At 44.2% G+C, this 14,097-nt stretch overlaps 2 protein-coding genes across 2 annotated transcripts; both read right to left on the bottom strand.

Moving 5' to 3' along the window:
- Positions 1 to 660: 660 nt before the first annotated feature.
- Positions 661 to 1,497, bottom strand: LOC147974101 (uncharacterized). Its single transcript, XM_087525177.1, has 2 exons — positions 1,244 to 1,497; positions 661 to 1,113 (listed from the first exon to the last, which is right to left on the bottom strand). Exons 1-2 carry the CDS (start codon positions 1,421 to 1,423, stop codon positions 808 to 810), a joined length of 486 nt encoding a protein of 161 aa, XP_087381303.1. The 5' UTR covers positions 1,424 to 1,497; the 3' UTR covers positions 661 to 807.
- A 7,428-nt stretch (positions 1,498 to 8,925) lies between these two features.
- On the bottom strand, positions 8,926 to 10,476 carry LOC125508743 (uncharacterized). Its single transcript, XM_048673531.2, has 2 exons — positions 10,034 to 10,476; positions 8,926 to 9,949 (listed from the first exon to the last, which is right to left on the bottom strand). Exons 1-2 carry the CDS (start codon positions 10,474 to 10,476, stop codon positions 8,932 to 8,934), a joined length of 1,461 nt encoding a protein of 486 aa, XP_048529488.1. The 3' UTR covers positions 8,926 to 8,931.
- Positions 10,477 to 14,097: the final 3,621 nt, after the last annotated feature.

Genomic DNA, 14,097 nt, shown 5'->3' on the forward strand with positions numbered 1-14,097 from the left:
AGTTGTAAGGCTATCGTGGAACTATGGGTTGCAATCGTTATGCTTCTATATAATCGTTGGGTATGCTACTATATATATTGTGTGTTTTGTGCTATTATTTGTGGATTGCTATGGGTTGTTTTTGCTTATTATTCGTGTATTGCTATGGGTTGCTACGGGCCCGGGTTTCTACACCCCAATCACCACACACAACATCTTCAAAATATTGGCCAAACCATGGACATGCAACTAGGAGCCCCATGCAAACCCACTATGGACATGGGTGCAACTAGGAAATGCAAACTAATTTACTTCGGGCACTTCATGCAAGCATGCAACTCATTTAGTTCATGGAACCGTAGACATGCATAAAAACAATTAACATTCAGCTTTAGTTCATCAAAAAATGATCCATCACAAAATTTAGTGCAAGAAAAAGGCAAAATAAAAGGACAAGTAACATTTTATTGGGCCCCATTTTATTTGCCGAAGTTAGAGGTGGGCTAGTGCCCCTACGCGGGTGGGCTGGTCTTGGGCATGGTTATTTTCTCAGGGCCCATTTTCTCACGGCCCAACATCTATTCGGCAGCCCAGTTTTGTTTTTTTACTAGAAACTGAATTTGGGTGTGTACTCTGTTAACTGAAGAACAAAAACAGAGGAAACAGAGCATGAACACTGAATAGGGCCCCTGAGAATATCATTACAATAATTCAAGCAAGTTTTGCTTCACACTAATTCAAATTCATCTAACAAATGGTCCCTGGCTAACTCAAACTACTGGGCACCCCTGAAACTAGTTGACACACTAACTGAAACTCTAAAAAATTCTAGCGATTGATGAACATCAAGTAAAATAAACCCATAGCAATGACACAACCATAAAATGCTCCAGCCATCATATTTGCTTGCTGCTTCAAATCGATCAGATGCTTTAGTTGCTTGCCAATTTTCTTCAATTCACACTTCAGTTCTGCACTGTGCATCATCGGATCGGCTCTGTCCGCCAAATTGGGGGCTTGTTCCACGGCGAGCCGCCCCCCAAAATTGAGCTCTTGGGTTCCGGTTGATCCCTCCAATTTCAACCTTTCAACATAGTCATCGAGCCACTCAAAATGCCCACATTTCTTCAGAACCTGAAAAACAGGGGGCCGGAGGCGCATGAATCCTAGATCCACCACCCAGATCCACCGCCCTAATTCGAGGAAAAAAGAAAGAAATCGGGAGAAATTAGACCATAGGATTGGTCAAGAACACAGATCTAACCTGCCCCGGCTGTGGCTTGCTCAAGCATTTCACAAACTCGCGCCCACGGTTGCCATTTTCTTCCCTCACACAAGTCAAACGCTTCAGAGGCTCCATGCGCGGGCAATCGGGGCATCTTGTCAACGGCAGTGGACCATACTGCGTCCATGATTGGCAGGAGGCCGAAGTCGAGCTAGACATCACTCGCCGGCGGCGCGCTTCATTGCCGGAGCAGAGGAAGAAGGAGGTGGGAAAGGAAAGGGGCAGGGCAAGCAATGGAGGGCGGGGGGGGGGGGGGGGGTGGGGTGTGCTGGCTCGGGCTCGTGGCTGGCTCGGGTCGGGGCACGCTGATGAGCACGGGCATGCTTGCATGGATAAGTTGTGGGTCCCACCCGCATGCGAGTAACTGCTAGGTCCCGCGTGTCATAACTCGAATCGCTAACCCCTCGTGTTTTTCATTTCATGGTTAAACAGAGCCATGTCGCATTGGAGCTATTGTTTGCTTCTAAAACGTCGCATCGCAGCCATTCATTCCAACAACATCGCACTCCTTCCAATTCGCATGAAAAACGTCGCACAGACCGGCTGATAGAAGGACGGCCACATGACAGTTCAAATCGAACCCGCGAGCAATCAGATCGCAGGAAAAACAATGGGATAGTGAGTTAAATGATGATTCTGCACAATGAGTTCTTCTCTCTAGAAGTAGTCTTTTACAGTGGTTATTGAACCATTAGCTATTGAAATCTTCTAACTGTACAACATACCTTTAGCTGTTTCATGATTTCCGTTACATGTGATGATCCAATAGTTACAATTTCCCCTGCACATTTTTAAGTCTAGATCATAATATCTTATTTACGCTTGTTCTCTTATCTGCTACAGCTTGGTCTCTTATCTGCTACAGCCTTAATTTGTAACTTTTTCTAAGGATGCCTTTTCTTTTTATTTTAGGATAAGAGTTTGCTCTTTACTGTACTGCAGAGAGGAGGCAGGCAGAGGCTAACTGCATAAGAAAAAAGTACTCATGGATTATATTTGATCTAATATGTGAACATCTATTTAATGTAGGTGATCACTGAGAAGGTTGGGAAGAGTGATATCCCTAACATTGACAAGAAAAGGTTAGTTCTGCTCAAACACTCCATACTCTTTATGTAGAACGAGAGAGGCGTGTCTGTAGCCATACCGATGTGGTGTGTGTGGCGGCGCATAGAGACAACCTCGTGCCTCTCTTTGTCTAGGTCGCCAGTCACTTGACCAAATGGGCCTCGGCCTCACGGGCCAATAGGGACGGGCCTCTCATACAACACTCTCCCTCAAGAGGGGTGATTGATATCTATCGTTCCCATCTTGTCACAGGCTAAATTGCATTATCTGGTTACCAGTCCTTTAGTCAAGCAATCTGCAATTAATTGCCATGAATTTACATGCTCTATCTTGATAATCCAAGCATCCAACTTTCTTTGATAAAGAATCTGTCTATCTCCACATGTTTGGTCTATCATGTTGAATTGAGTCGTTTGTTATATTAATTTCTGACTTGCTATCACACCATACATTCATGAAGTTGGTCTTCAATATCTTCAGCTCTTCTAATAGATTCCTTGTCCATAAGACATGTTTATATATTCATCCTCTGCAGTTGATTTGGAAACAATATGTTGTTTCCAAATCACCTATGCACTAGATTTTCTCCTACGAAAACACATCAACATCGCAATAATTACTAGCTCATATGGTAGCTGCGGATCTCCGCAGCGAAGTGGCCTGATGGCCGGTGTCGAATGCCGTTGTAAGGCGTCGAGCTCATCACTAGCCGCCGCCGTGTCCAATTATGCAATGGGCTGGCCCCACAGTGTCCAGCGCGAACGCTAGTAGTACACTATTGGCATTTGATTTAACTCCAACATGTTTATCTGTTGTGGAATCAAATATATATATATATATATATATATATATATATATATATATATATCTTTATGGTCTAAAAGTAGTTGATATTTATGCATTAAAATTGTGTTGCATGTCATCATTATTTTCTAATATATGATTTAGACAGGATCAATGGCTGAAGTTATGGTTTTGGCGGTTTCTTGTGTGGGTGGAGCTATCGCGGCAGTAAGTGGAGTCGTTTCAGTCTGGCAATCTTACCTAAGGCATAAAGCTAGACGTGAAAAAGAGGAAATCTGTCGTATCTGCGGAAAACCAGTCAAATTTTGACTATTAGGAGAACACTTTGGAGATCATGGGTATGGAATTGTAGTACAGATGTGTATACATGTTTGTTTTATTTTTCTCACCCTAATAACTCAACGCAATGTAGAGATAAGAAAGAGCTATCAGCAGAAGATGAATACGTTGACATCAATGGTGCTGATACTGCACTGTTTGCATAACATGGTAAGGCCTGATTTAAATCTTCTAAAATCAGTTCTTCAGAGCTTATTTATGGGGAATGCTTCTATGAATATACAATTATGTTTGATAGGTATGTCGATGATTTTGACATTTGTGTCGCAAGCAATACATATGCTTAAGATTTATAGTTTCACTGAAATAATTAATTTGCTACAAGACGCACTGAAACAAAACATGCGTTCTTACAAAGCACATGTGCCAAGGATGCTTGCATGATTATAACTTGTTCATGTCTTGTGTGGCCGCAAGAAATTAAGATTTATCCAATTCAAAAAGTTCTTAGCCACTGTTAGTAATGACATGGTAAAACAATGCTGGGTCAGTGATTAAACTAAAGAAGTAGCAAGCATCGCCAAGGATAATGATGCCACTTGCTTAGCTTTTACGTACTATAAATATGTAAAAGTTTAATGGACAGCGCATGAATGCTGGAATGACTTTGACTAAGGATTGTTGGTAATTCATTATTTTTTACTTAGGTTGTTATTAACCGGACATTGTTGTTGATGCTCACAGGTGGGTGCGACGTGATGGGAGAAAGGGGGTTTTGCCAGTTGTGAAATGGCGAGGCGTCGGTTAGGTCATAACTTTGAATAGCAAGAGGGTTTGAGGATAGTTAAGTTGATGTGGAGAACAAAAGCTTTCCTTTAGTAGTAAAATGCAATTGGGTGACTGGTTACAACAATCGTTCTGTGAGAGTGGTTGCAAGAATTCTTTGCTTTTGTTCGTTCTGCAACTGGTTGCTTGACAATGAACAATTGTTGGTGTGATGTTTCTTGTTGCGCTAGCAGGAAGTTTATTCGACTGATTTTCTCAACTCTGGCTCGCCCCGATTGTTGGTATTGTATTAATTAGTCAAGTGTGTGTATACTTCAACTATTGATCAAGGGCAAATCGCTTTTCCTTTTTTATCATCTGTATAAAACAACCTCTTTCTTTTTTGAATTTATGAATCAAGATCCTAAGGAACGAACAGGGATGCTTGTGTGAGTGCGGCGTTTCAGCGCCCAGGATCATCTGCACCCGTCCAGGAAAAAAATCACAAAAAATTCAAAACAAATTCAAAAAATTCCAATCTTTTTTGCATGGTAGACAATTTATCATGTGAGGTCTGCTCAAAATTTTAGATCATTTGGACTTCTGAACAGTAAACATTTTTATAGACCCCGAATTTGTCTTTTTTGCTGAGAGCTGCTCAGATGTCCAAATGATTTGAAAATTGGAGCGTACCCTCAAATTATCTACCACACACAAAAAAAATGGAGTTTTTCGATTTTTTCTAGTATTTATATTGATTTGTTTTGTAAGGATGGGTGCAGCTGGGATCAGAAGTGGTTTACCCTACTTGTGTGGTCAAATGGAGTTGAATAAGATGTTACTAAACCCAATATGCTATGCTCACATATTGGTTGTAATAACAACTTCGTTATCATGGGACAGCAAAACAAGTAAACAACTTCTTTCTCCACCTTTATACCATATATTACCTCCGTCCCAAAATTCTTGTCTTTTGTTTTGAAGTTCAAACCTCCCCTATTTATTCATAAAAGGCAGGTATCTCCGCCGAGATAATGTTCAGGATACATTCAGGTGGCTCATGTAGCCAAACCTTGCACAGAGTATTTCCTACACCTACCTTAGCTAAGCCATGAGTTGCACCATTTGCTGATCTCCTTACCCAACTCACCTTCCATCTTTGGCGTGACTCCAGTAGGTGTTTGACCTCCGCTATCAGCGGCGACAAGTCCCTGTCCTGGGCTTGTGGCTTTGAATTTTTGCAACAACTTGTTTGCAATCCATCTCGATACACAAGCTATCTATATTCAGTTCCTCCATATTTAGATTTATCTAGACACACCATAGTTATAGACAAATCTAAGACAAATTTTTTGGGACGGAGGGAGTATGATACTCATACTGAACAAAAAGGACCTCCGTAGATACGTGATGGAAAGGATGGCTTGGAAGGTTCTCTAGTAAAAGAAAGAAAGATATAAAACGGATCAATGGCTGCACAAGATGCAGGCAATGCACAATGCAATTGCAGCCTTCTGCAAATCACTGAATCATCTAAAAACAATCTACGAATTCTTGTTAGGGACATATGTGTACATGTATGTACTTGGCTACCAATTGCCTGCCTGCTTTATATGGTTGCTGCTCATTCAAGAAAAGTGGTCCTTGAAATGAGTTGGATGCCATGTTACTTCAGAACCTTATCTTCTTTCTTTACATACAAATTTCAAACAGGGCTGTGTGGCGTTGCTTCATGCGCTATGCTGAAACTGAAACTTGGACTAGTTTAACAAGTCGACTATCAAACACGAGGAAGCATAAATTTATCTCCCTATGACAACCTTGTCCAATGTGGGCAAGAGTAGCGCTTCATCTTTTTCCAAATTATACTATAAAGGCCGAGCTGGCATTCGGAGACTGGCCATACTTCTGATGACTTCACGACCGGATGCGCCTAATAATAAAAGAAAGGAATTAGGGTCCAGCAAGTGCCTCCTTTGCTGATTTCAACTGGGAATCTTTACCTCAAGTATGATACCAACAATGCACACCTGAGGTTAGATAGTCCGAGCATCGAGTGGATATACAGAACAAACCCCTGCCGCATCTATTTAGAAAACCACCAGGTAAGAGATGAGTGCCCCTTGTAGCTTGAGTGGTATCACGGACTGTAACGAAAGTACGACATGTCGCAGCAGCAACTCTCAGGGACAGTGGCAACGCAAATAAGGGCTAAAGTGATATCACTCATATACCAACCGCCAGTAAGAAACTAGGATCTGTCTCGTTCATGTTTAACAGCTGTTTCTTCTTTAGGCAAGCCCATTTTGCAGTTACCTGATTTTGCAGCCTCAAAGAGTATGCTCTGCACAGCTCAAAGGTTTCATGGAGAAAAACAGGTGCCCTTACTAGCATGTGCTGCCGCTTTATTGATTTTCTGTCAAAAGTTATCTGTCAGAGAGCATACGCCATGAAATACAATTCTGCCATATTAGTTTGAGAAGGGCATCTACAGTCAGGAAGATTCAAAAATAAATTTAGCCCAGTTTGAAAGATGCATGTACTAGTCAAGACTATGAAACTCTTAGTTTGGGAATGCATTTCCATTATATTCACAAAAAACAACCAATTTTAAGTAGCCAACAAGCATGTAAGTAATTTGAATCTTGAATCTAGGTAGGTACCAGTGCCATCAGGTGAAAGCTTGCACCTTTACTGTCATAAGCATAACATCTTTCATGAGAGGGAGGATAACTTAGGAAGGTAACATACATAAAGGCAACCAAAGTGACTGTGACAGCAAATGGAAGTTATTTCTTTCTAAGAAAATGTAGCTTGGAAGTTATTTCTTTCTAAGAAAATGTAGCTTTCTCTTAGGCAGGGGTTACATCACATGCAACTGCCATGGCCCCTGCCAATTTAAAAAGCTAGTGCAACCATTCTAGAACATATGAAGGTTACTTGTCTACTAGTCTGATTGCCAATAGAGTTGGAAACTCTGAAATAAAATGGCCACAAGCACACACCAGATATACAGTAAAGCACAACACGAAGGAGCATGATAGAGATATTTAAGTTCAATGAAATTATCTGCAGTTCAATAAATAAAAACAAAACAATCACTTGTACGTCACGGCAGGCAGCACAAACCTGTTTGACAACAACATCCATTATTGCAGAATCAACAGAAAATAATGTATCCGATCGCCCCATTGATGACATGCTTATGGAGCAACTGCTAATGCAAACTTGCAAAGATTGATGTAATATCATCAGGGATCGACGTAGGAAAGAGGAACGATTTTGTAAGAACTAACAAGTAACAAAAGAAAAGAAAAATATATGGGTGTCGAGTGCCCGCATTTACACAGATAAAAAATATGAAAATAGTTATACATATACATTGTATAAATATATAAATGGCAGTAATTTTCGGTGTGCCCAAATTTCTCATTTGTAATCCGTACAAAAATAACATAAGGACACCAAACACTATCACTATCCTATAATAACTATGTGCATATCAATTTCTCTTTTTTGTATATATTACAAATGGATATTTTTTACCCGAAAATTCAAAACTACTCACACATTTACATAATCAAGATACATGTATAATTCTTTTCATAATTTTTGGAAGTGTAAACAAGAGTTTTTGTCAACGGGTTCATGAGGTCCATGTGCACAAAACCAGCACTCAACAACACTTTCAAAAATATACTACCTTAAAAAACATTCTTTTTAAGTATTCTTCAAAAAATGTTTGGCCTCTTGATCAACTTGCTTGGGTGACAACGAGAGACTCCAGAACCCCGCACAAGACGTGTTCACCATTGGCGATCGTCAGACGCCTCATTAATGAAGTTGTGGATGCTGCCGGAGTCTAACAAGGCAATGAGTTTGCACTCTCTGACGGTGAGGAGGGACACCGGAAGCTGACCAGCGGTTGGGTATTCATCCCTAAAGTCATCCTCATCAGCGACCTCAATGTAAAAGAGCTACGGGCAGTGATGCCTGTGAGTTGGTTGGGCTAGGCCAACAACCTGGGACATGACCGATGCCAAGTGCTCACAGGAGACTGTCCCGTCCATTGCATCCTCGAGTGTGGCTGGCTTGAGCAACTCAACCTGCATTTTGAGAGGTTCCACAATACCGTTGGTGTAGATATTGCGCCCTTCATCATTGGGGATGTACTCGTGCGTGAGGAGCTCAAGCAAGTGTTTGGTGTAGTCAGCCACCATGTCAGTATGGCAAAGGGAGATGAGTTCTCTAAAGGGATTGGCACACGAGGGCAGGGGATGAGAAATTGAGATTATTCTAGCTTGCCTTTATTGATCAACTAGGGATATATATCCCAGTTACAACTTGGTGGCTAAGAAAGGATTAAGGATACAAACTCCTAACAGATTTGAAGATAGTGGGGAAAACCTTATACGGAACAAAAAAAACATTTCCACATCCTCTTTCCTAACGGCTGTTAGTACATTCTCCTACTGCAGTTGCCTTGGGTCTCCTACGATAGTAAGTGAGCTCCCACCTAACATCATCCCTGGGTTCTTTGTCTCAGTGTTGGTGGGCGGTGATTGTGCCGTGTGAACAAGGTGATATCAAAAGCAAGGAGACATGAATGCAGATCACCCAGAGCAAACATGCATTAACGAGTATTTGTGATGATCATTCCATGCAAACATGAATTATAATGATGGGTGAAAATCGACATATAGTAATAAAATAAAAATAATTTTTCCACATCTTATAATGTACTCTTACAGCTAACTTGGGGGGAAGATCCATGTTGACCAGCAGGAATCGATGTTTCTTTCTACCGGGAGGCATTGAGTTTGGGATTTTATGTTGAACACCTCACCGGTATCGATAAAATAAATAGCATCCTCCTCTATCCCTCCAGATGCAGAAACAGACTTGCTGAAGCGTTTACTGATGAAAAGTGCCTGGTCACCTAGCCTAGCTGACACCGGCAACCAGGCGCGTTCACTTAAATCTGCCTCGAAAACCTCCAGCTTACGAGTAAATTTGCTATAACAACATTTAGGCCATTGCAATTGCCGCTTCACCATGATTAGCTTTCCACACGACTCAAGCAAGTACCAAAATGTGGCGAGGTTATCGTTGGGTGCGTAAGGCAACTCGTCACAGAGGATGCCATGAATGATCATGTTGTCTCCAGTCCTTAAGTCATACAAGTTGCGCTGGTGCCGCCCCTTTTTGTGCTCATTATGGTCTTGGGCCTCATCTACGTCGCTCTCAACATTGGGATCGGCATCACCTGATCTGATGTGGTGCTTGATATTGGTAACCATGGGTATACCATTGGCACTAAAGCTTATATTGAAGGAGAAGAGGTCCTCCGCCATGGAGATCCCGTAGAGTCTGTTTCCAACGAGCACGATGTCAATGATGTCAACGAAGGGGGTTGTTTGTGGCCTTGGTAGCCACACACCCTTCCCCGGCCGGATTAAGATGATTGGATAATTCCAGTTGTTGGTCATGATAACGACGAGCTGGTCATCAGGGGGCGACCAAATGAGCACCTTCCGGATCTGAAATAACTTGGAACTATTACCAACGATGGCATCCAGCTCTGGCAGTGACACAACTTCTGTAGAGAAAGGATTGTGCAAGAAGTAGGTATGAATTTTTCTCTGATCGTCAGTGTAGTCGAGGGCGAGCCAGCTATCCGTGGAGCCAATGCACCGCAAGTTGTCGGGGAAGGAGGGGTTGCTATTCCGGCGTCTGAATGCGATGCACTCCTGATCGTCATCGGCAGACCTAGGAGGAGAATCATCCGGTGTACATCAGATCGAAATTTTACATATGTAAGCTGGAATTAGCCATGGAGATGGGAAAAATTACCGGTTTCGTCTGCACCCTCCAGGGCGAGTGCGGGCGCGCCCGTGCTTATTGTAGAAGCCGCCAGGTAGCGCAATCCAAGGTGTCCGCCGCTGCGGCGAACGGCGGCACACCGCGTGGATCCAATTCCATGGACGCCGCGGCGGAGGCGGGGAGAAAACTGATTGCCAGGAAAGAATTACCGCTTGTATCCACGGCAGCTGCGGCGGCGGAGAGGGAGCCGATGAGCGCCAGCGACGGCACACCGCTTGGAAGCGGGCGCGATCTGCCAGGTTAGGGAGGCCGGCCATCACGAGACCTAGGAGCTCATCTGGGAGCTCCGACCACGGCGAGGAAGATGGCTGGGAAGCAACGGAGTGCCAGCTGGAACAGCAAACCTCATGGAGCACGGCGGCGAAGAGACCCAAGAGGTCGTCGGACTCGGACCACGGCGGCGGCGATGCCATTGACGCTGCTTGTTTACTTTTTTTTTCTGAGGGAAATATCTGGATCGTGATTAGACTAGTGAGTAACTTCAGCAGTAACTTCGAGTCAAACTCAGCAAATTTGTCTATATGACAATGAGTTAATGAAGAGAGAGATAGTTCTATTAACTTAGCTAGTTATTGTAACATCACATCTCTCGATGCAATATGAGTTTATAACCTAATAAATGAAGCTTTGCATGACACCACACCTAAGTTACTACCTACTATGAAGGTTTTGTACGACTAATAACTCCCTACAGAAAGTGGACACATGTGGTAAACAATTCAAAAAAAAGGTACGTGAGGCATCCCAACGCCCATTCTCAAACCTCCCGCATAAGTCCGGACCGCGTGTTGTGTTATCCGAGCAGGCTTGTATCAGTTCATCTGGACTGTACTACAACTCATTAAGCATCCCGTGGACCTATGACAAGAGCTTGAGCATGCGCCATCGAAAACGCGGTGAATTCACTCCTACTTGAGATAGACTAGTAGTTGTCAAATCAAATAGTATTGCGTCGCCCGCTGCACGCCCTGCTGAACACGTCTCCTCGCATCCATTAAACGCCTCCGTTAAACCCGCATGCAAACCGAGAAACCTACTTCGGCCACACGTCTGTTCATGAGCGCGCCGGAATTAAACGCAACGCCGGCCGAGCTCCTCCCGTCCGTCCTCAGTTTAAACGAGTTCAGACGCCAGCCAAGCTCCTACCGTCCGCCCTATTTAAACGAGGCCAGACAGCGGGCAAGAATCGCACCCCTCCGCTGCTCCCCCATCTCCTCCTTCACCATTTTCTCCACTCTTTTGATGGCTTCCGAGAAGCCGTTCTCCGGCATACTACCCGGCTGGGTGGCCCGACGAGCCCGCCGGATACGAGCGAGGCCGCTCGGTGCTTCACCTACCTCGCCTGGCCCGATGGAGCCAGTTGCCGCCCCAAGCTGGCGCGTGGTTCAGCAACTCGCCGCTCCAGTTCAGCTCGATGAGGAGTGGCGAGTTGCTCCACGCCGGCACGGCGGTGAGCGCGGCGGCACAGGCGTCATCGCTGCCGCGTCGTACCACGCCACCAGTGTTTACGGTCGCGCCTCCCGTGTCTGCGGTGGCCACGCCTCCCGTGTCTGTGGGCGCGCCTCCCGTGCCTGTGGCAGAGCCATGCAGGTAGAGACAGAAGCCGGGTGCGCGGAGAGCGACGAGTTGGTGGCCAGCTTCTTCGTGCCTGTCGCCATAATCGAGGAGAAGTAGAACACGGGAGGCCGTCGCCGCTTGGGTCCCATGAAGGCCACCGCCAAGGCGACGACTGCATATACAGGTGGTTTCTTGGGTCCTTCGTCTCTTGCGAGGACCTTCGCCGACCCCGCAAGTGTCTACCGGACATGAGGAAGACAAAGGGATCCGCGGACGACCATTTAGATTAGGTATTAATTATACCATGAGAGCCGGATTAGCACCGCTTAGTTCATGTAAATGTAATGAAATCCGCCATGTTTATATGAAGATCCAGCTTTTTTATACGAAATCCTTCATGCTTATATGAAATCAGTCCGTGTTTGCACGAATTTCCTCTGGTTGGTTAGAGTTGTGAAAATGTATGCCGCTGGCGTTGGATGTCGTCCTCCGGGAAGCAAGCGGGAGGAAATTTGCCGGTTGCCATTGGAGAACAATAGAGTCACATCCAATCCATTTGAGTTAATTGCGTGTATGATTCTCCCTCTATAAAAAGTTAATTACATCCTTAATCTTGTATTCTAAGTATTCTGTGGGTTTCACTGTCAGTACAGTGTACATAACTTGCAGGCTAGCTACATATTCGTACAGAAAGTTAAAAAGAAACAAATCCATCATTAATCTTATATTCTAAGTACTCTATGGGTTCCACTGTCAGTACAGTAGCGAAAGAAGTATATATTAAAAAAATATAAAAAACTAAAGTTTAGGACATAATTCGAACTCAGATCATCGCGTTGCGAGCATTCGGCCCGGACCAGTACACCAGATGTTCGTTGTGGACGATGCAAGAGATATATCTCTATAGCAATGTGCCCGTCCGTTTTAACGGATCCAAAGTAGAATAATACATATTCACAAAAACAGTTTAGTTTTGATATACATATCACTAAAAATATCTTATGTTTCACTTCAAATATATTCTTTGAGCTGTTTTGATGAGGTAAAGGAGGAATGTGGTTCGTTTCAAGATACTAAGGGGTTTTGTGTAAACTGGAGCAAAGAAGTGGGAATTGTTGCAGAAAGGCCACAACTTACATCACAGTCGTTAGATACAGATATAATGGTCAGAAATGGCGGATGGCAGACACACCATCATCACCAACGAAGTTTTTTATAGTAGTAGAGATATGGATATGAATGGAACTTGGATACTACCTCACCAAAACGTGTTATGTGTCATTAGGTACGAAGACGAACGCCACCTAGCAGCTATGGAACATCCCATAGGCATCGGAGAAGGACCCCAAGGACTCAAGGAAGGAGAAGGCGCCCATCAAGACAAAGACAACATGTCTGAGGCAACCCCGTGTGCACGGGCCTCCCCGACCTCGTGCCCACGGGCTTCCCAGAAACCATGTGTAACCGAGACCCGTACCCCCGTACGCACGGGCATGTACCGTGCCCACAGGACCCTCGTGCGCACGTGCCTCACTTACCCCCTGCGCATGGCCCTCCCAGGTTTGGCCGAGGGTTTCCTGTCTTGCCTCCCAAGTCGTCCCCTACCTCCCTTTAGCTATATATTCCGTGTCTAAGTCATTTTTTAGGGTTAGCAAAGTATATGTGAGATATTGATAGAGCTTTGCTCCTTCTACCACTCCTCTTGGAGATCAAGACCTCCTAGGAGAAGATCCCAAGTGGATATCAAGACATCCTCTTGGAGAAGAATATCACCAAGACCTCACCTCCTTAGGAGTGGGAAGAACCTTACATTTGTGCTTGTTTTCTTGGATTGTTCTTGTATTCTTGTAGATCTCAACTATGTTATTCTAGTGGATGTGTGATTGGGTTTTGTTTGAGTGAATTTCCTCTTTGTGTTCTTGTGTTCATCCCTTTACCCCTTCCAAATGTGAAAAGATCTTCACTTTGGGTTTCACCCTACAACATCTTGGTATCATGAGCCATGGTTGATTCACATCTTGGAGTCCCTACCCCCATATTCTAGTCTAATTTTGTTGCGTTTTGTCCCAACTCGAAAATCCCCGCAAAAATAACCCCAATTTTTACTTGCAATTTATTGGATCTTGTGAGATTTTTTGATTTGGTCCACGAATTTCATGTTTGACAAGTGGATCTACCCCTTACCACCATTCCCTAGCCATCCCACCGTTGAATTTGGTTGAATTTTGGAGATTACCCACGGATCTGGGCGTGTTCTTGCGCAGTCAGAACACCCCGTGCGCACGGGCCATCGGGGCCCGTGCCCACGGGACCCCATGCACATGGGTCCAACTTACCCCGTGCGCACGACCCCTCCTGTACAGTTTGGCAACATACCATTTTGCCATCTTACCACCGCCATTTGTCTTCCACACTACATCTTGTTGGTGTTTGAGATTTTTGGTTGCGATGCATCATGTCCTAAGGTGTTTCGGCTA

This window comes from Triticum urartu, chromosome 5A (genome assembly GCF_056163025.1).
Source record: "Triticum urartu cultivar PI428250 chromosome 5A, HENAU_Tu73, whole genome shotgun sequence".
Lineage (NCBI taxonomy): Eukaryota > Viridiplantae > Streptophyta > Magnoliopsida > Poales > Poaceae > Triticum > Triticum urartu.